At 31.0% G+C, this 21,648-nt stretch overlaps 2 protein-coding genes and 1 non-coding gene across 3 annotated transcripts; 2 read left to right on the forward strand and 1 right to left on the reverse strand.

Moving 5' to 3' along the window:
- The first annotated feature begins 1,051 nt into the window (after positions 1-1,051).
- On the forward strand, positions 1,052-2,404 carry LOC133816864 (zinc finger protein ZAT5). Its single transcript, XM_062249174.1, has one exon. The coding sequence runs from the start codon at positions 1,230-1,232 to the stop codon at positions 2,265-2,267; it is 1,038 nt and encodes a 345-aa protein (XP_062105158.1). The 5' UTR covers positions 1,052-1,229; the 3' UTR covers positions 2,268-2,404.
- Positions 2,405-8,922: 6,518 nt separating this feature from the next.
- Positions 8,923-8,995, forward strand: TRNAV-UAC (transfer RNA valine (anticodon UAC)). Its single transcript has one exon. It is a non-coding gene; the product is annotated as a tRNA-Val (tRNA).
- Positions 8,996-12,678: 3,683 nt separating this feature from the next.
- Positions 12,679-15,426, reverse strand: LOC133816865 (large ribosomal subunit protein bL9c). Its single transcript, XM_062249175.1, has 6 exons — positions 15,196-15,426; positions 14,762-14,889; positions 13,816-13,861; positions 13,614-13,711; positions 13,485-13,532; positions 12,679-13,195 (listed from the first exon to the last, which is right to left on the reverse strand). Exons 1-6 carry the CDS (start codon positions 15,340-15,342, stop codon positions 13,075-13,077), a joined length of 588 nt encoding a protein of 195 aa, XP_062105159.1. The 5' UTR covers positions 15,343-15,426; the 3' UTR covers positions 12,679-13,074.
- Positions 15,427-21,648: the final 6,222 nt, after the last annotated feature.

Below are 21,648 nucleotides of genomic sequence, written 5' to 3' on the forward strand. Positions count from 1 at the left end.
ATATATTACCATGCTTTCAATCTAACCCAATCCCATTTCTCTCTTTATTTTTATCTAACTTTTGTAAGCTTAAACTTCTTTATATATATAGAAAATAAAGTAATAAAGGAATAAGATCATTTCATACCTTCTATTTTTTGAACCCTGCATTTTGCAAATGATGAGTTAAAAATAGTCTCGAAACCTAATTTTGAACAAAATATTTCTACCGATCATTGACTTGAAAAATGTATAGTAGTTCTCCAATAATTTTTATTATCAAAATTGGATTTAGATGACTATTGAAATGGTATTATCCCAATAGTAAAAGCTATTATACATTAAATAGATGATGGTGAAAATATTCACTCATATATAAATAAATTGACTTGAGTTTAATTAATCTCTCAATAAGTGATAAAGCTCACTAGCTAATATACTAAAGGATATCGCACAAGTAATGAACACCAACCTTGATGCCTCGTAACAAATATCACTAAAAAAAAAAGTGTTGCTATTTGGCACGTTAAGGTATCCAACACCACATCAGGTGACACTCCATGATTGGTTAGCGATACCTCATAATACTTATCAAATTCAAATAAGTGAAACCCGATATTAGATTATACCGATAACAATATGTCACCTACTTATGGTGTTGGCCCCTCTGCAATTCTCCTGAAAAAAACTAAACAAGCCACTCCTCAAGTTGCTTATCACAAAAAGTACTAATGTTCTCATATGATCATCATCATCATCACAATATATACAAGTAGACAAGTAGTAGTACTCTCACACACACTCACTCACTCACTCAATATTATATATATATATATATATTTAATAATTTTTTTAAAAATTAATAAATAAAAATGAGGTGGTCGTAGTTGAAAGTAGAATTAGCTGCTTTTGTTGTTGTTTGTTGATGATGTTGTAGTTGTTGTTGGTATAGTAAGTAATACAAACTTGCAAGGTTGGAAACCCTATCAACATATATATATAACACTCATTCATATAAATATATATATATATATTCACCCTTTATATACCTATCTCTATCCCTAGCTAGCCATACCCCACTCTCTCTCTCCCTCCAACTACTTCTTCTTTTTCTCTTCTTAATATATATAAACACACATAACATCCTTCAATTTCCCATTTCCATTTTCCTACCTTAAATCTAAAACTTTCCTATATATATATATATATATATACACACACTCAGATACACATACACTCATTCAATATCCATGGAAGAAGTAGAAGTAGTAGTCTCTCATGAACAAGACCACAACAACCATAATCATCATCAACAACAAATGAATATTCTCATGAAAGGCAAGCGCACCAAGCGCCAGAGGCAACCCTCCTCCCCCTTGACCGCCACCGCCACCGCCACCGCCGCCGCTTCTACCTCATCCTCAAGCGCTAATTACTCCTTCTCCTCTCCCACAACCTCATCTGCAGGCGGCGGCGGCGGAGGAGGAGGAGGAGGAGAGAGTACTACTACAGATCAGGAAGAAGAACAAGACATGGCCAATTGCCTCATTCTCCTCGCTCAAGGCGATCATCTCCGCCGCCGCCACCGCCGTCGCCATCGTCGCAAAGAGACTCCACTACTCACCGCCACTACTACTACTACAGTTACTCCTAGTAATGATACTAAAGGATTCTATGTTTACGAGTGCAAGACATGCAATCGGAGTTTCCCGTCGTTTCAAGCTCTCGGCGGCCACCGCGCCAGTCACAAAAAGCCTAAACTGTTCTCGGACGATAAAAAGTCTCTTCATCCCATCTCCACCGCCGCCGCCGCGGAAGAATTCTACGAAGAAGATCAAGAAGTAGTAGAAGATGATCCTAATCCCCATCCTCATCCTCATCCCCTTCCCCATCATCACCATCATCAAGAAGTATTGGTGTTCAACAAAACGACGACGTCGTTTAACAACAAGCAGGCTAATAAGGTCCACGAGTGCTCCATATGTGGCTCCGAGTTCACCTCCGGTCAAGCCCTCGGCGGCCACATGAGGCGGCACAGAGCACACAATTCATCATCTACAACTACTATTGCTACGACAAATAATTCATCGTCGTTTCATTCTCTTCCTCAACACCCTAATAAAGTACAGAGGAATATTCTGTCACTGGATCTGAACCTTCCGGCGCCGGAAGAGGACCACAACCACAACCACCACCACCACCACCACCGCGAATCAAAGTTCCAATTTGCTCCAACTCAACAAGCTCTCGTCTTCTCAGCCCCTGCCTTGGTTGATTGTCATTACTAGTCCAAAATTAAAAAAAAAAAAAAATCATTGTGAATTATTATCATTATTATTGTTATTATTATTATAAATTTGATAAATTCTATAGTTTTGCTGTTATGAATATGGATTTTTTTGAATTAATATATACTTGTTGTTAATTAATTTTATTATTATTAATAATAATGAAATTGAAATTGAAATTGAAATTTAATAACATATACTTTGAGTAAGTAAGTGGTTAGTGTAGTTTGGATGGATACATATGGTTGCCTTTCATTCACGAAAAGTGAGTGATGCTATATATATTCTATTATATTTTTGAAGTACTTTTTGGAGTGGTGAATCGATGTGGGACACTAAAAAATCACACACGCACACAGAGAACACAACTGTGCAAATTGCGGAATGGCATTGGGCGGCACGGCTAGATTTTGGCAGAGCACCACCGAAAGTAGGTCACTCCTCTCATGTGGATTAGGTTCTTTCCTTTTCTTTTCTTTTTTAAAATTCATTTGCATTAAATGACAAACAAAATATAAATTTCATATATATATTTATATATATATATATACCTGACAATTCTCATGTAGGGGTTTCACTATAAGCCCTACCGGTAGGATTCTCAGTGTTTCTCGACCCGTGAACAGTTTTCGGCGCGAATTTTTTTTATGACCATATATATTGTAGCTATTTAGAGCATCCTGCAAAGTTTCAGAAAATTCCAAATAGTTTACAGTACCGAAAACTAGGTTCAAACATGTTGATTTCCACTCGTATAAAAAAAATTACTCACGCGTGCAACAACATGTTTGAACCAAGTTTTCGGTACTGTAAACTATTCGGAATTTTCTAAAAATCGCAGTGATGCTCTAAATAACTACAATATACACGGTCATAAAAAAAAATTACACCGAAAATTGTTCACTGATCGAGAAACACTGAAAGCTCTACTATAAAGCTATTTTTGAAGGCCCTACATAAAAATTAGCTATATATATATATATATATATGTATTTTACATGGTCCAACTCAGTTCTGAGTTCTCAGCCAGCCTAACAGTTCCACCTAATTAACTAACTCTCTCTATGTGTGTGTCTATGATCCAAGACTTTTTCAGGTCACTTTAACTTACCCTTTAAAAAAAATTGAAAAAGAGACTTTGAGATCATCATCATCATCATCATCATCATCATCATAAGGTGATATATCTAGTTATCTTGTGAATGGGGTCCATCTCCCATGCCCACAAATTGATATTCCCAAGAAAGATATTCTTTCACTCAAACCACAAACTACATTTTTGGTTTTGGTCACTCTACTTATCCATCTATATAATATGGTCTTTCTAGGTTTGGACCCCACCTTATGGCTTATTCCATCTCATATAGAATCAAGTTCTTCCTCAACTAGCTACACTTCTCTTCTCTAACCGGTCATATCTCAATTTTCTTGTTTCAAAATAATAAAAAAAAATTACCCTTTATTAAAGATAACCCTTCTTTTAGTTCTTTGCCATAATACAAGGTAAAGAGATTAGAATGTTGAATAATGCACACCATGTGTTTGTGAATAGTCCATTAATAGGTGTAGCTAGTTACTAAGTAGTGAGTAGGTACGTGCGTTGATATTTGTTATTATGTGCACGTCTTTTTGAGAGGGAGCCATGTTGCGTGACATGTCCAAATTAAATACATTTTTACAATTTGAGAGTGAGAGTGAGAGAGAGAGAGATTATAATGATTGATTTGGTAATTTATTAATTGGACATTATTATTGGCACATGTGTATGAGTAGTGCCAAGGTTTATGAACTTTTTTTTTTCATATATATATATATATATATATATATGAATAATCATTACAGGGGAATTCTTCTATAGGAGCTTCACTTTAAGCCTTACCGGTAGGGCTCTCAGTGTTTACAACCCGTGAACAGTTTTCAGCGCGATTTTTTTTTATAACCATGTATATTGTAGCTATTTAGAGCATCCTGCAAATTTTCAGAAAATTCTGAATAGTTTACAGTACTGAAAACTAGGTTCAAACATGTTGTTGCACGCGTGACTAATTTTTTGTATGCGAGTGGAAAACAACATGTTTGAACCTAGTTTTCGATACTGTAAACTATTCAGAATTTTCTGAAAATTTACAGGATGCTCTAAATAGCTACAATATACACAGTCATAAAAAAAAGTCGCGCTGAAAATTGTTCACGGGTCGAGAAACATTGAAAGCCCTACTGGTAGGGCTTAAAGTGAAGCCCCTATAGAAGAATTGTCCAATCATTATATACATACTAATGTACTAGCTATAGGGTTTAGTATTATTAGATGGACAATTAAACAAAATCAAAATTTTGATACTTAAAATATATGCTTATATTTCTATGCACCTTGAAAGTATATATATAAATATTGAGACGATTTTAATGAGTACTACCGATAGATAATTAATTTAATATTAACTATTAGATTAAGATCAATGATCAATATTTATAGTTATTAATTAATTTCTAAAAATAAATTTTGAATTTTTTTTAAAAGTTTTAGAAATATTACCTGATTACATGATTGTCACATATTTATTAAATTAAATAATTAAAAAAATCTTTTATAAACATTATATATGAAAACTCAAAATTAATATAGAAAAAAATATTTACATGGTGGTGACTTGTTATACCAAGTCGTTATGTTGTCACATTATCATAATTGTTAGTACTCATTTATTGGCAGTACTATTGAAAATCTATGTTAAAGAGTGTCCAAGTCTAATTGATCCAAAAAAGTAATATTTTTTAAAATGTTCTCTACAAATTGAACTACTCAACTTCTAATAAAGTGAAAGTTGTAGTAGAAGTGTATATGGTGGGGTCAAAGTAGTAAAACCAAAAAAGGCCAATCAAATGGTGACAGTGTTGAATATTTAGGTTTATACATATCTGAATCACATGCATAGATATATCATATATATTTATAATAAAATTGTTTTAATTGTAAAATGGGTTTGTTTTTCTGAGGAAATGTACATGTAGGGGTGGCGTATTCTCCAACCTCTACTCTCATCTCATCAGTTGGACTTGTATGTGTCCATTCTAATTTGTATGGCTATGAAACCAGCCTAACCTATATACATATCTACTAAAAAACAAAGCTTAATTATAATAACATGAATAGATTGTCAAAGCATCTTTTAACCTTCTTTACTCTATTAATTTTTCAACAATAATAATACTACTTCTGATGTTCAACTAGCTATCGAGCAATAAATGAAGGTTACTGGACTCTAAAGATGTCTTATCGACTCCAGACTAAATAGCTTGAGGTTACATCACTGAGTTTGGCTATTTAGAGATCCTCCATATCACCACAGATGTGTGAGATAGAGATCGAGTAACACAAGTTCCAGATTGCCCTCATCAGGCTTTGAGCATCACTTGGGTCAGATCGTCCTGATGTATAACCTCCCGTTTGAGGAACACATTTAGCTTGCAACAGTCTTGTGAAGCGTATAAGAACGAATCATCGCAGAACTCGGAGATTGATATGCGCAATTATCTAATAAATGCCTGATATCAAGGGAATTATCATATTTAGGAATTTAAGTATTTGTGAAGTTACCTTTTCTTAAAAGTTACCAAATATTGTACAGTTACCTAAAATTGTCCATCAACCCCTATAAATACAGAGGAGATTGACAGTAAAAGATACCGAATTGTGTATGCAAAAACTCTGCATAAATTGTCTTAAACAATTTCTCCAAAAATGCTCATACAGAATAATATTGACTCATGGACTAGGTTTACAAAAATTTACAAAAGTCTAACCACATTTGTTCAAATTTTTTAACTGTTGGTGAAAAATCTCGTCAACAACCACGTCATAGTAATTGTAAAAATACTATAAATATATATATATCGAAATTATTATGCGATATGATTAAAAAAATGTATGATGATATATATAAGACTAATTAATAGTCTTATATCTCAATTATTAAAATTATGTAATATGCTTGTTCATGAACATGATCGAGATCATCAAACTTAATTAAAACCACTTCAATGGTCTACTAGTTATACTTTTTTTATATATATAAATTTGGGTCTAAAGCTCATATTTTGACACGCATCAAATAAATATTGTTGACCACACTACTATTATACACACACACATAGTGCTCTATTATTAAATTTTTAAATAATGTTCATACTTGTTCATACATATATAAAAGATATATATATCAAGCAAAAATAAGAATATATATAAAATATACTCTAGAACAACTGTGCTTTCCTAGCAATATATATGCAACTTATTTTTATTTATTAATTTAAATATGTATTATTGACTTATATATATTGTAATGTTATTACTCTAAGCAACTATAGCTATACTGTCCATGAATTGGTATATATTTTTCAACTGCCGACCAACCATAATAATATGCAAATTCTTGGTAGAAAATAGTAACAATTATATATATATATATATAATTATAAAATTTGATTTATACGAATGCTTGACTTTACTCAAACTAATAATATAATCAAAATAGGGTTTGCTTCCAAAGGATGTGTTCTAACTAAATCACTTAACCAAATCGAGTTTGGTCTCTCTCACTCTCCATGACACCAACCATGATTTTGACTTGACCCAACAAATTATATATAATTAATTAAGTATATCTCTAATTTTTTTTAAAATTCTTAAGTGGTTCCCATACTTATTAATTTGGTGAGCTAAATATATATAAGGTTGGTACCTAAGTTAAATTAATACACATGTAAATGGTTCTAATTTCACTCACTTTAATTGGGTGGGTTAGGTTTTTAAGGTCACATTATAGTTAACCCATGACACAAAAAAAGAAGAAGAAAAAAGTTATATACGTGCAATACAAGATATATATATATATATATACACAATTCTATGCATCAATTCAATGAGGTTTTTTTTTTTTTTTGAAGGATTTAAACTTTGAGACTTAACAATACCTAACATATGTATATATGAATAATTTTTGGATGAAATATTACTCAATTACATGCATCAATTATCTCTATCTTTTTTTTAGATATACCTTTCCCACCATGACAAGATAATGCACATGTGACAATATTATATATATATAAAATAAATAAATATTATAATGTGACTTCCTTTGCTATAAAGTCTTACAAAAAAAAAAAAATCTTACGAAAAGGGTATAAATATCTAACACACGTATGTCCATTCGAGGAAAGATTGAACATTAAACTTTACTTTAGCTTACTTTTAATTATGTTAAGTTGTTATGATTATATAATTTGTTTTTTATTTTCCTTTTTCTTTTTAAAGCAAATAATGATTAAGTGGGCCTAAGTTTCTCTCTTTTTGGCTCAATCTAAAATATGCCAAAAAATATTAGGTTAACTTCACAAATACCACTTAAGTAATTAATCTTACCCTTCATATTTAGAATAAAAAATTTAAAGGGTCACTTGGAAAAATGACCTATTTTTTAAAGTTATTTTGTACTCTAGCCGAGTTTTAATAATTTTTTGCAAAATGGTATTTAGATAGCTAGTCGAAAATTTAGACAGATAGCCGAAAAATTCAAATAGTCAGTTGGTCGAAAAAGTTAGACAACTGGTTGAATTTTAAACAAAGTTCATTTTGCAAAAAATTATCAAAAGTATACAAAGATGCAAAATCACTTAAAAAAAAGTCATTTTTACAAATTTCTCAAATTTAAATCAATGCTTCTATAATTTACTAGTAAATTGCACCATTATTTCCATAAGGTGATATAAATAGACTAAAAAAGAGTAGTCATCAATAAATGGCCACTAAAAGTGACAACATATCTACTATGGACCCAATATTAGGAGTATTTTGTCTGTTTAAAATAATTTTCTTGTGATTTTGAATCACTATACCAATAATTTATATTAATGACATTGACAAGTAATGACTCACTACTTTTCATTTTAATTTGGCCATGTGTGAGCTTCATTCTACTATTGTGGTGTAATTTAATTTGACATGTGTTTTATTTGATTGTGTTTATAAAAATATAAAGATAAAAAAAAAAAAGGCATTTATTTGAACGAATTATAAGGCTTGTAATAAATAATAATAATAATATTTGTTCTTCTCTTATACATGTATGAAATAATTAAAGTTCGACATCCACTATAGTTAAGAAATAATGATAAAATAAATATCAATTTAATGTTCTTTTCTTCACAATAAAGTTTAGTGAGTTTAATTAACTCATTAAAAAGAATTATCCTTTTCACGTTAAAAGTTAAAACTATAGTTTCTTTTTATTTATGTAAATATTAATTAATTAATTAATTAGCATAACATAACATGGTTCTTGTAGATTAAGATTGGAATCTTTTATTGGTAACTATAGTTTTTCACACGTGATATAGTATACTACATGACGTTTTTGCATAGTAATAAGGTGATGATGATAATAACTACTAACTTATTAAAATTTTACCAAATTCAAATCATGTATCGTAGTACTAATAATGATTAATGATCAACTTTCGCTAAAGTAGGGCTTTCTATTTGTATAAATATATATATATATATATATATTTGGGGGACAAACAATATAAAAAAAATCGAAAATAACTATGTGAAAGCTATAATACAAGTAAATGAGAATAAGTGTCACACAATGTTGCTGTGGTGTAGTGGTTATCACGTTAGTCTTACACACTAAAGGTCCCCAGTTCGATCCTGGGCAGCAACATTAATCTTTTTCTTTTTATTTTTTTTTACGTGAGTTGGTATGGCAAGGGCAATCTCTATTAATATATATATATATATACATATTGATTGACATATAAGACATTATATAAGGTTTTTTTTTTTTTTTTTTTTTGGGCAATAAAGAGGAAATTTCATTAAAGGAGATCGTTCAACAGTACAACTTAAAACTCAGGAGAAACATCAAGAACTCCTAATCTACGATCAGAAACAACACTAGTAGCCTTTGCAAGGCAGTGGGCTAAAGCATTAGCAGATCGTCTAATAAACTTAATAGATACATTTCTGGACTTCAACTCAGAGAGGGCACGCTTACAATCGCAAATGAGACGACCAAAGTAAGAATGTGGTTCCACTTTACTCCTAAGAGATTGAACAGCCACCATACAGTCCGTTTCCACTTCAACATGGGACCAATCAGCATTTTTAATCCAGCTTAAAGCCTCCTTAATTTCGAGCACTTTCGCCACATCTGGAGAGACCAACCCACGCCGACAGCTAGCTACAGCTCCTTGAAACAAACCCCTGTGATCGTGAACCACACATGAATAGCTGAAACGATTTTGAGTCTCAAAGAGGGCAGCGTCTGTGTTAATCTTAATGAACCCAGGCTTAGGAGGACTCCATTTCACAGCCCCATCCGAAGAATCAAGAAGACCCAGAGAAAGATCAACAGCCTTATCCTGGGCATGTACCCATTGGTTCCAAACAGTACGAGCCATAAGAACCACCTCCAATGCCGTGTGATGTTTCTGTTGCCAGACCAGATCATTACGGCATTTCCATAATGCCCAACACAACATTGCCAAGCTAGACCTGTGATCCCCAGTCAAGCGGTCAAAATGAGCAGAAAGCCAATCCGAAAATGAACCTGGGATCAAGGTAGAGACGCCCAACCCATATTGATTCCAGCAAGAAACAGAGTAATTGCAAGACACAAGAACATGAGAGATAGTCTCGCGGTCTCCTTGGCAAAACGGACAGATTGGGTCAATGGTGACATGCTTCATTTGCAATTGAACCTTGGTTGGGAGACAGGCCTTGGCTGCTTGCCACAAGAAGTTCTTTACTTTGGGCGGGACTTTAAGGTTCCATAATCGACGCCAAAATCCCGAGTTGTCGCTGGAAACACCACCTGGAATCGAAGATTGCAATAAATTGTGTGCACTTTTCACAGTATAAACTCCAAGCCTATCATGACGCCAATACCATGAGTCAACATCATCAAAACAGAGAGGAATATTGAGAATCAAGTCAACATCCCTAGCTGGAAATAGATCCTTCAGTAAATCGATATCCCAAGCATTTTTACCATCTATCATAAGTTGAGAGACCCATGTATTCTGAAGAGCTAAATGGGTCGAAGTCACATATGGGTTAGAATTATCAGGCAGCCAAGGGTCAGAGAGGACCCCAACCGAGTGCCCAGAAACCACACGGATGCTAGCCCCATCCTTAATAAGGTTTTGAGCCTCCAAGATGCTGCGCCAAATGAAACTTGGACTCCCTCCTAACTTCGCCGGAAGGAAAGTAGAATGCGGATAATAACGGGCTTGATACACCCTACTCACCAAAGAATTTGGGTATTTAACTAGGCGCCAAGCTTGTTTTCCGAGAAGAGCGATATTAAACTGGTGAAGATTTCGAAAACCCAACCCACCGAACGGTTTGGGATAACACATGCGCTTCCAACTTAACCAGTGAATACCCTTTGATGACGCTGAGGAACCCCACCAATATTTACACATCCGCCGTTCTAAATCCTGGCTGAGCTCATTAGGAAGAAGAAAGACACTCATCGCATAATTGGGCAACGCTTGAGCCACTGTCTTTAAAAGAATTTCCTTTCCCGCTCTAGACAAAAGCTTGCCTTCCCATCTCTCAATTCTCTGTTGGATTCTAGACTTTAGATAACCCAAAATAACCGACTTATTTCGACCCATAATATTGGGGAGGCCGAGATAAGTGCTCTCTTCATTAGCTTCATGAATCCCCATCTCACCACATATAAAATCCCGAGTAGATACATCGGTGTTATGGCTGAAAAAAATGCTAGACTTCTCAAAATTAACTTTCTGGCCCGAAGCTTGCTCAAAAGTATGTAAAAGGTCAAGAACATGGGTAGCCTCTTCCAATCTCGCTTTGCAAAAAATGTAGCTATCATCCGTGAAGAACATATGAGAAATTTTAGGCGCACCCCTTGCCACCTGAACACCACTAATAAGCCGCTGCTGTTCATACATTTTATAAGGTATTAGGTAGGGGTGGACTGAATAATATAATTACAATTAATATAATTACAATTGACTAATCTAATTACAATCGACTACTAAAAATTGGATATCCAATTATTATTAAATCATATCAGATGTCATTTTTAAAAATATCAATTGGATAGGTCGGACTAAAAATTGGATATCCAATTACTATTGGATTAGATCAGGTGTAATTTTGAAAAATTCAAATTAGATCGGTCGGTTGTTGGATGCGCAATTTGAGATCTAAAGGAGAAATTTTTTTGAAACCGTTTTTTTTTAACATAAGTAAAGCAAAAATTTGGGGTCTTAGAGCACTCCCATTGGGTGCTCTACTCTATCCTTTAAAATACCTCATTAAAACACACATTTTTCTATTTTACCTCTAAATTTTACATTATACCATATATCAGCTTCTCTATATATTTCTTTACATCATTTAAATATTATATCTTTAAACATATTTTATTACTTAAAGTAAAATAAAATAATTGAAAAATAAAAAAAATAATAAATATATACTAAATTGAGAGAGAAAAGTTATAAAAAAATATTAAAATATTATATAAAGGATATGTAAATGTTATGTAAATGTATATATGGATTAATTAGAGTTTGTGCATAGCTATTATAAATATATGTATAAAGGAGCTGATGGAAGATATTTTTATAAGTTTTAGCTAAATATTATAAAGAAAGTGTATTATAAAATATATCACAAAAACATACATTTTTATAATTTACTTCAAAACTTTTACATTATACCATACATGTGCTTCTTTACATTATTTATATATTATATTTTTAAAAATATTTTATTCATTTTAAGAAATAAAATAATTAAACATAATAGTATCACACTCATATATATACAAAAATTTATAAAAAAATAATAAAATATTTATAGCTTGATGAATAGTATTTCACTACATATAAAGAAATACTATTCATTTAGATAAAAAAATATAACTTTACATCATCCAATGGAAGGCTACTTAACTATTTTTAACACATTTTAGCTCATCCAATAGAAGTGCTCTTAGATTTTTGCCTAATTGGCCAAGTGGATGAGCCAACCCTTGGTTCTTACAAATATGACTTACATGATTTGACTAACAACCTTACCAATAATCACTTGTACAAAACTCCAAATTTTAAGAAACACTTGAAAATTTCAGTACAAACCTACCAACCTAATGCCCACCTTCTCCTCTTTCTTTCTTCCTAGTAGAATTTTTTTGCCAAAATAGATATTAGCACTTTCTTATCCCATTATTTTTAACTAGTGTTCTACAACCATTATATAATGTCGAAAAGAGATTCGAACCTCGAACTTTATGAGAGCAAAATCGCATACTTGATCGTTTGGGCTACTAATCTCGGGTAAAAGCAGTTGGATCTTACAAGAGCGTTCAAACCGAAATTAGTCTTAATATGATCAACAATATCCTCTTTTAACACAGATAAACCTGCCCTGCCTTCTTCCCATAACTTAGTTACATAGTTGGTCAACCGATTTGACAATTTTGGGAGAAGAAGTTCAACCAAATTTAGCACCGTACTCATAACTAACTTAACGAGAATAAAGATTAAAGAAAAAACTGTGTACAAAACAAATTGTGCAACAGCAGCACTCTCATTGTGAAGCAGCTTCTTGGTTGGTATAATGATCCTGCTCCTCCTCCTAGAATGGTTCTCATTATCAGATATGTCCATCTACTTTAAATCAACCCCAAGTCACACAAATCCTCCCCTACAAAAAAGGGTTTACTTAGATGACTTCAAGTTCAACCGTGCCTGCCTGTCCTTAGTTTGCGAAAACAGTCACCCTCACTCGAGCAGTGACTTCTGGGTGAAGCTTCAATTCTGCAACATATTCCCCAGTTTCTCGAATCTCGGGAAGAGAAACGATTCGCTTGTCCACATCCCTACAGATGACAAATGATAATAAAGACAATTAAGACAACAGAGGGGCAAAACACTGAAAATATACATGTATAAACTCATTTATAGACCGTTAGTCTAGGATAACGCTAGAGCAAAGATTGCAGTAAGGACAAGCTTGATTAGATTGTAACGTATGTGTGTGTGTTCTGAAAACTTGTGAAATAGTTTTACTTCCATGGAGTGATTAGAATAACAACTGAAATAGAAATATGTGCATATATTATACATATAGACCATAATCTTGAAAGCAATAACGATAATAAATAATACCTTTGAAGTTGAGCCTTGATGATATCCACAAGATCCTGAGCAGTAACACTGCGAAAGCAGGTCTATGTCATGAACAAGATACTCTGAAGAAATGTAAGTTATTTTAATTACTCCATGGGTTCAACTTACGTTCCAAAAATTTGCTTTCCTTTTCCACCCTTGCGCTTCACCTTGAAAGCTCCAACAGTTTCAAAAATAAGAGCCAACTGTTCTGCCTCTTCTTTTACCTGCATAAATGGAAAACATAAACCAAATGTAATAGTGGCCCAAGTGATCTCCACCAATTCAAAACACCAGGCAAATGAGATAAATTTAAGTGACACGTGATTACCCGCTTCTTCTCAGCTTCAATTCTTTCCTCTTCCATCTTCATTTCCCTACAACAACAATGAAAAAATAAAAACCACATCGTTATAACATGGAACTTATAAACTTCAGAATGAAATCACAGTGCATTACAGCACAAAAATATTATCTCTGTATCACGCAGTTTTCTTGATTTGTATGGATATTAAATTTCAGCAACAATTTGTTGCAAGTTAAATCCATAAGATGATATTTTTGGGGCCAATATACCAAAAAACACTTAATGAAAAAGATCATCTCCCCCAGTTTAGTTAGTTAACCTTTCCTTTTTTCACTAATGATACTTGAAACAATAACATACCGAGAAAGGACATCACTTCCCTCAGCTTTAGTTAGCACTTCTTACATTTATCATTACTAGCCTAAAGTTCAAGTTCTAACTACCAATGTCCAAAAGCAACAAGCACATTTTTGTAGATTTACAAAATTTTAGGCATGGATAGTATCACAGAACATCAGCAAAACCAAGTAATATCACCAACAACAAAAGGAATCATGCATCGAAGTAGCAGGGCTATTTAGACTAAACAATCTTTGATTTTCAAATGTACCTTAGAAGCTTTATTTTTTTAATTTCCACTGGCTGTCCTTGTAAACACATATAATGACTAAAAGGTGGGATTAAGTCCAAATTTGTGGCATGTACAATTAACCAGCAAGGAAGAAATTACTAACATGTTCTTAACTACTAATGATCAAAAGATGTTGTAATATGGAACTTGGAAATTAATTCAAATAAGTCAATTTTAGTCTCTTCCAACCAAGCCTTCATGTCATCAAATCAGTCTATAAACTTGACATAACCTCATTAATGCTTGGCATAATTAACAATTGAAAATTATAAAACAAATTAAGCCACTCAATGAATAAATGAAAAAAAAGAAAAGAGAGGTTCAGTTGTTATGCATTACTTGACCAAGTCAGGAGTAACAATCTGAGCCTTCCCAGTGGGAAGCAGATAATTCCTGTAAAAACCAGCCTTGACATTAAGAAGTTGACCTTTCTTCCCCAACTCAGCTACATCCTCCTTCAAAATTATCTGACCCCATCACAAAATCAACAAAATCCCATCATAATGCTGCTACTTAATTTCAATAATTTACATAGAATCAATGAGAAAATGCAATAAACTTGAATTCTGAAGCAAACCCACATCAAATTCTGCCAAGAAAGTCAAATGGTCACTATTAAGTGAGTGTGTACTTCATTCATTTTCATTATCTTAGTTTAGAGCTCAAATTTTCTCAGCAAACCAAACAAAACATGAACACGTGAAGAAAGAGAAACCAATGAAGCAGCAACTGATATAAACAAGAAACCAGAAGAACCCAGTTGTTGAATTTACCGCTCGAGTCTTCTTAGCTTTCTTTTGGGCCAAGATGACAAAGGTCGTTCTTCTGTCTGACAATTTGGTGGGCTCGTTCACGTTTCCACTGAAGCTCTGGAGCCAGGTTGAGGAACTCCACGACAGAGTCGATGCTGAAGACGCCATTGTTGGTTGTTTCACAAGCTCTCTCTCTCTCTCGCTCTAATCTTATCTATTGAGTATTGAGTTGGGCGAGTGAGTCGTTTCGTTATCGCTTCTCTGCTCGGCTTTCACCGTTTCACGAAAAAGATACTATTTTTCCGTTTTTGCATTTTGACCTCTATATAATATATAAACTATATATTTTACCCACTTCATTTTTTGTTTTTTCATTTGTACCCTTTACTTAAATTATTAGGATAGAAAATTTGAATCTTTAATAGAAAATTGCCTAAAATGAACTATAGGCATCGTGATTTACTGACGCCTATAATTTAATATATAGGCATTAGTAAATCACTCACACCTCACCTATACCAAAAACATGGAATTTGTTATAGTCAGTTTGTTTGTTGACACCTAAAATTTTGGTACGCTAATGGGTGATAATAGAGGTGCACACGAGTTGACTCTTTAGGTTTCGGGTACATCGGGTTTGAGTTTTGCAGGTTTCGGGTGGAGAAAAGTAGGGTTGTGTATAAATTTTTACAACCCGAATAAACCGCCCAAACCAACCTGAAAAAACCGCCAAAAAATGCAACCCGAATAAACCAACCAAAATTTAAACAGCCAAATTATTACATTGGGCGGGTTGAAAAAAATTATCAACCCGCCCAATTAAGAACTTATTATTAATTTATTATTTTTAATACATTTAAATAAATATATTAAATTTATATATATACTTAATTAAATTTATATTTGTAATTAGATTTTGGTTTGTAATTGGACTATATTAATTTTCTTTTTCATTTTAATGATATATGTTTGTTACTTTGTTTAATACTTTTAATGTTGATGCAATTATTAATATATTGCCAATTAATATATAAGAAATTTTTTCAAATAAATATATAAATTAATTAAGTTTTGTTTTATCTTTTTACTATAAATTTCAAATATTGTTTTAAGCTTAAAAAGATAAACTTCACACTATTAGTACTAGTATTTAAAAGAAAAAAAACTACAAAAATGTAAAAAAAAAAAAAATACCACTTCGGTTTGGGCGGGTTGACCCGACCAATCCGTCCAAACTATTGGACGGGTTAAATTTATTTTTTTCTTAATTGGGCAAGTTACGGGTTCACTTTTGCTAACCCGATTATGACATTGTATGGGTAAAATACCTTGTAACCCGACCAACCCGCCCAATGATCAGCTCTAGAAGAAAGTGGATAATAGAATCCAATCGGGTTTTGAGGTGATTTCGGGTTTCGGGTTTGGTCAGGTTTCGGGTGGGATTGGTCAAAAAATGGCCTTTGGGCCAAAAATAAACATTGAAATACAATTTTTTTGACACTTTTTAATTTTTTTTACTTTTCACATGTTTTTTTTTTAACTTTTGTTGTTAGTTTGGTAATGTTGATTTTTTACAAATTGGGTGTTAGTAATTTTTTTTTTTAAGAAAGCACTATTTTTTTTAATTATGTTCGGGTTCGGTTGTTACCCGAACCCGTTTGTCCTTAATTTCAAAACCCGAACCATGTCAGGTTCGGACCAGATTTCACCCGAATTCGACGAGGTTTGAAAAAAAATCAGATTTTCAAGTTACGGGTCGAGCGAATTTACAGGTTTTTCGGGTCAAATGTTCACCCTTAGATGACAATACTTAAGATGCTCGCAAATATACAATAATTACATAATTATGAATTTGCAATGTTTTCTCATTGATTATAATAGTAAAATTTCAAGAATTGATGTTTGATAGGCCAAAGCTTAAATTATAATTAGTCATATTCTTTTATCTTAATTCTTTTTTTTTTTTCTTATGAGGACATATATATAATTTTGTGGTGATCTCTATGTATAAAGTTAGTAATATCCATTCATTTGAATATAAAACATAAAAAAAAATTAAAAAATCTCTGAAATTTTATTCCATGCTCTTCTTTGTTTATGGTATCAAAATGGCTAATGGTACGTTTGAGATTGCTTAAATCCTTACTTCATGACCTGCACATCTCTTCTTCTCCATAGCCTCTGCTTTTGTTACATGACTTGCTCGATGAACTTGAGTGGGCGTCATAGATCATTTTGTCAAAAGACCCTTTTGTTAATTCATGTTTTATTCAATACTTTTTCTTACGAGGTCAAGTGTGTAGGTTTGCATTCACATCTTTTTATAAAAGTTTGTACAATCCATTATTTTGAATATATATGGAAATTTCTTTGGTAGGGCTTTCAAAAAGAGCCCTACCGTAGGGCTCTCAGTGTTTCTCAACCAGTGAACAGTTTTCGGTGCGATTTAAAACATGTTGTTGCATGCGTGACTAATTTTTTTTATACGCGTGGAAATCAACATATTTGAACCTAGTTTTCGATACTGTAAACTATTCAGAATTTTATGAAACTTTGCAGGAAGCTCTAAATAGCTACAATATATACGGTCATAAAAAAAATTCGCGCCGAAAACTATTCACGGGTCGAGAAACACTGAGAGCCATACCCGTAGAACTTAAAGTGAAGCCCCTACATAAGAATTATCCTAAAATATATATCCTCCCAAATTTTCTTATCTACTCTTCTTCGTTCAATATTAATATCCAAATGCCTAGTTCAACTGACTATCAATAATTATGAGAGATTGACACCAAAAATACTTATTATTATATATCAACTAGATGTTGGATTCTAATAAATGAATAATTTTTGCTTGATATTAATTTTAAGTTGTTTCTATTTTATTTTTAATACCAAGTTGATTCTATCAAAATCTAATTAGCTTAAGTAACTAGCTAGTGTGAGATGCAAGCAATATATATCTATATATATTTATATATGTATAGTTGATACACTTTGTATAGATTACCTATGTTATTCGTTATGTTTATATGTTTGTGGCACTAATTGATCTTTGTCTAGCTAAATATCACACACAATCTAACATGCTTTTTAAAAAAAAAAAATAATAATAATAATAAATAAAAACACAATCTAGCAATAATTAGTCAAATGATCAGATCAGCTGTTTCAAAAATAGCAATTGATATCGAAAGTGTGTTCATGATCATCACATTGCTTTTCTTTATTATTTGGTCAATTGACTAATATATACAAAAGCACCAATAGTATATGCTTAATTGTAGTGTTCACCATGATCTCAATTTTAAGTTATGAATAATTTCAATTTATTAATAATGTATATTTTTATTAGTCCAAGCTCTCCTATCTATATATATATGCCAGGTATAAGTAATGTAAATGCACGTTTGGTTAATTTTATTTAAAAAATATTATTTTTTTATTTATAAATTATTTAAATTTTAAATAAATAAACAATGTCATATATTACAAAAAATGATACAAACATATTTAAATAAAATTAAAACAAAATATTGTCTATAGTTTTAAAAGAAATAAATAATATTATAATTTTTATTAAAAAAAAAATCGTTAAAACAAGAATATGTTCTATATACACTTTTTACATATAAAAATATGATGCATTCTAATTTTAAAGTAAATTATTTTATGTTATTTATTAGTTTTAAATCTAGTGTTCATAATAGTTAAATTTAGGTATTTTTATGTTTTGATTTATATATTATATATGGTAATTTTAATTTTAAAATTTAATACTTTTTTCTAATTTTCTTTTAGAAAAAATGTTCAATATAATAAAATATTAAGAAATTCTAAATTAAAAGTATGAATTTAAAAAGTTTATTTGATCAAATTTTAATTATTTAATTAAAAAAATTAAAGCCAACAAAAATTCATATATAAACTAATGGATAGAGCAATTAAAATAAATAATTTCTCATTAAAAGACTAAAGGACCAAATAAAAAATATGTATATATATGTGATTTATGTTACTATCACATATATATTTGGATAAACAAAATATATTAAGTAACAAAATAAATAATTAATAAAAGAAAGAAAAAAATAAATTTAAACACATAAATATTTTTTTGTTATAGTTTTTAAAACATAATCGATAGAGTAATTTAAATACTTTATGAAATTTTAAAATATATATGTGATGAGAATTTATTATTTTTTTATTTTTAATTTATTTATCTTATTTAGATAACTTTATTTTTTTATTATTTTTTAATCTATTTATCTAATTTATATGACTTTAAAACTAATGGTGTTAGAAAACAATAAAAAAAAGTATTAAATCTAACGAAAACCAACAATTTTCGTTAAACTCATATTTATAATATATAAAGATATCTATGCTACAACTACAGCCTATTATAGCTATTTCATCATGTTACAAAATCAAACAATAATTAGTAATATAAAGGGTACATGAATGGAAATATGTAAATATATGTTTTTTTTAGTTATATATATATGTAAGACTTCTCAATGGTTATTACTCATAGAAGATTTTTTTTCTACATTAATTTCGAATTTTTATATATAATGCTTAAATAAGATTTTTTTTAATTCTTTAATTTAATAAATATATGACTGCCATGTAATCAGGTAGCTTTTCCAAACATTGAAAAAAATTAAAATTTATTTTTAGAAATATTAATTAACAACTATAAATGTGGATCATTGATCTTAATCTAATGATTAATATTAAAGTAACTATCCATGAGTAGTAACCATTAAAAGTGTTTATATATATATAATATGATCACTTTTGGACCAAATAAGAATGAGAATTATAATGAAGGTGATCATGGTGACCCCTCATCCCCCAAAAAAGAAAAAAAAATCCAATAGCAGATAAGTTAATTAGTTATGGTGTGCACATAATAACATATAATGTATATTTTTTTCTATAAATGTATATAATTGAGAAAAGTGTATATAATTAAGAAATTAGAAGATACATACATGAGAGAAAGTAGTTGCAAGCCACCAGTACTAATTTAATTAACTAATTATATATATATATATCTTTCTCCCTTGAATATCATTTACCTTGAATTAATTAATTACTAAACTGTTTGTATTAGTAAAATATATTTTTTAATTAATACAAATAAAATTTTATTACATTGCGTGTGGCCTTATTATAAGGTTGAAGCGTTGACCAATTACAAAAAGTCTTGGGTTTGATAGATCCTATCCTATATATTGCCACTTGCCATGAGCAAAGAAATGTCTATGGACAATTATTATTATTATTATTATCACTATTATTAGCTAATAATTAAATCTCTCTCAATTATTAATGAATAATAAATATTTATAAATGGTTAATGAAACTGTCCAATCCAAACATCACAGTTGATACCATGTCTTCTTTTTCTTACTTCATTTTCAAGAGAACAAAATCAACCACAAAGGCATGAAATGGTCCAAAAAAAACTTTATAAATATATATTAAGTATTCTTATTATTAGTAATGAGTCAATGCTAAACAATAATTTATTATGCCTTTAGAGACCATTTTAATATAAATATATATTGAGGTTATTTGGGAATTCGAACTTTATTGTTAGATCTAATCTATCGAATAGATCTTATTGATCATTAATTCAATTTTAAAAATATCATTCATATAAATATATATGTATATATATGTGTGTTTATATAATGAATTATATACAAATGTATACAAAGTTGTAGTGATAATATCTTTTTAATTATGTATAATTTGTTTCATCTAATTAAGCTAGATTGAAGGTGCATAGAGTGTAATTATATATATCATGAATATTATTATCCACATGATTAATCATGATCATGATTAGCATGGTCTCTCTCTACTATTCTTCAACTTATTAGTTAGCTTAAAATAATTGATCAAAGATTAATCATATAAAATTTCAAAACGGTCATTAATTTGGGTTAGCTAGTGATCATCTATCTATATGTATTCTAATTCAATGCATGCATTTAGGTTTGTACTTTTCTTTTAGCTATCAATATATTCAAACTCTATATATGGGTGCACTATTAATTAGGGGTGGCAATTCGTGTTTGAGTTTTTGACACGTTTAATAATTGTGTCGTGTTCGTGTTTATCTTAATCGTATCATGTCATAATCGTGTTAACCCGTTTAATAATCGTGTCGTGTCATAATCGTGTCAGACACGATAACACGAATAATTTGTATAGGTTTTATGATTTTTTTCATATAGTTATGATTAATCGTATTATCGTGTTCGTGTCGTGTTGACCTGTTTAATAATCGTGTCGTGTTCGTATTTTTGACACGTTTAATAATCGTGTCGTGTTCGTGTTTACCTTAATCGTGTCATGTCGACACGAATCTGACACGTTTACACGAATTGTCAGCCCTACTATTAATGGTTACTACTCATGCATGGTTACTTTAATATTAACCATTAGATTAAG

This window comes from Humulus lupulus, chromosome 2 (genome assembly GCF_963169125.1).
Source record: "Humulus lupulus chromosome 2, drHumLupu1.1, whole genome shotgun sequence".
In the NCBI taxonomy this organism is placed as follows: Eukaryota; Viridiplantae; Streptophyta; class Magnoliopsida; order Rosales; family Cannabaceae; genus Humulus; species Humulus lupulus.

Bases quoted from the DNA above. Each gene is read 5' to 3' on its own strand.
- LOC133816864 (XM_062249174.1), top strand. From the start codon at position 1,230: ATGGAAGAAGTAGAAGTAGTAGTCTCTCATGAACAAGACCACAACAAC.
- LOC133816865 (XM_062249175.1), bottom strand. From the start codon at position 15,342: ATGGCGTCTTCAGCATCGACTCTGTCGTGGAGTTCCTCAACCTGGCTC. The intron at 14,890-15,195 runs GTAAATTCAACA...TGATGGGGTCAG, and splicing joins AAGCTAAGAAGACTCGAGCG to ATAATTTTGAAGGAGGATGT. The intron at 13,712-13,815 runs GTAATCACGTGT...CCATTTATGCAG, and splicing joins TTGAAGCTGAGAAGAAGCGG to GTAAAAGAAGAGGCAGAACA.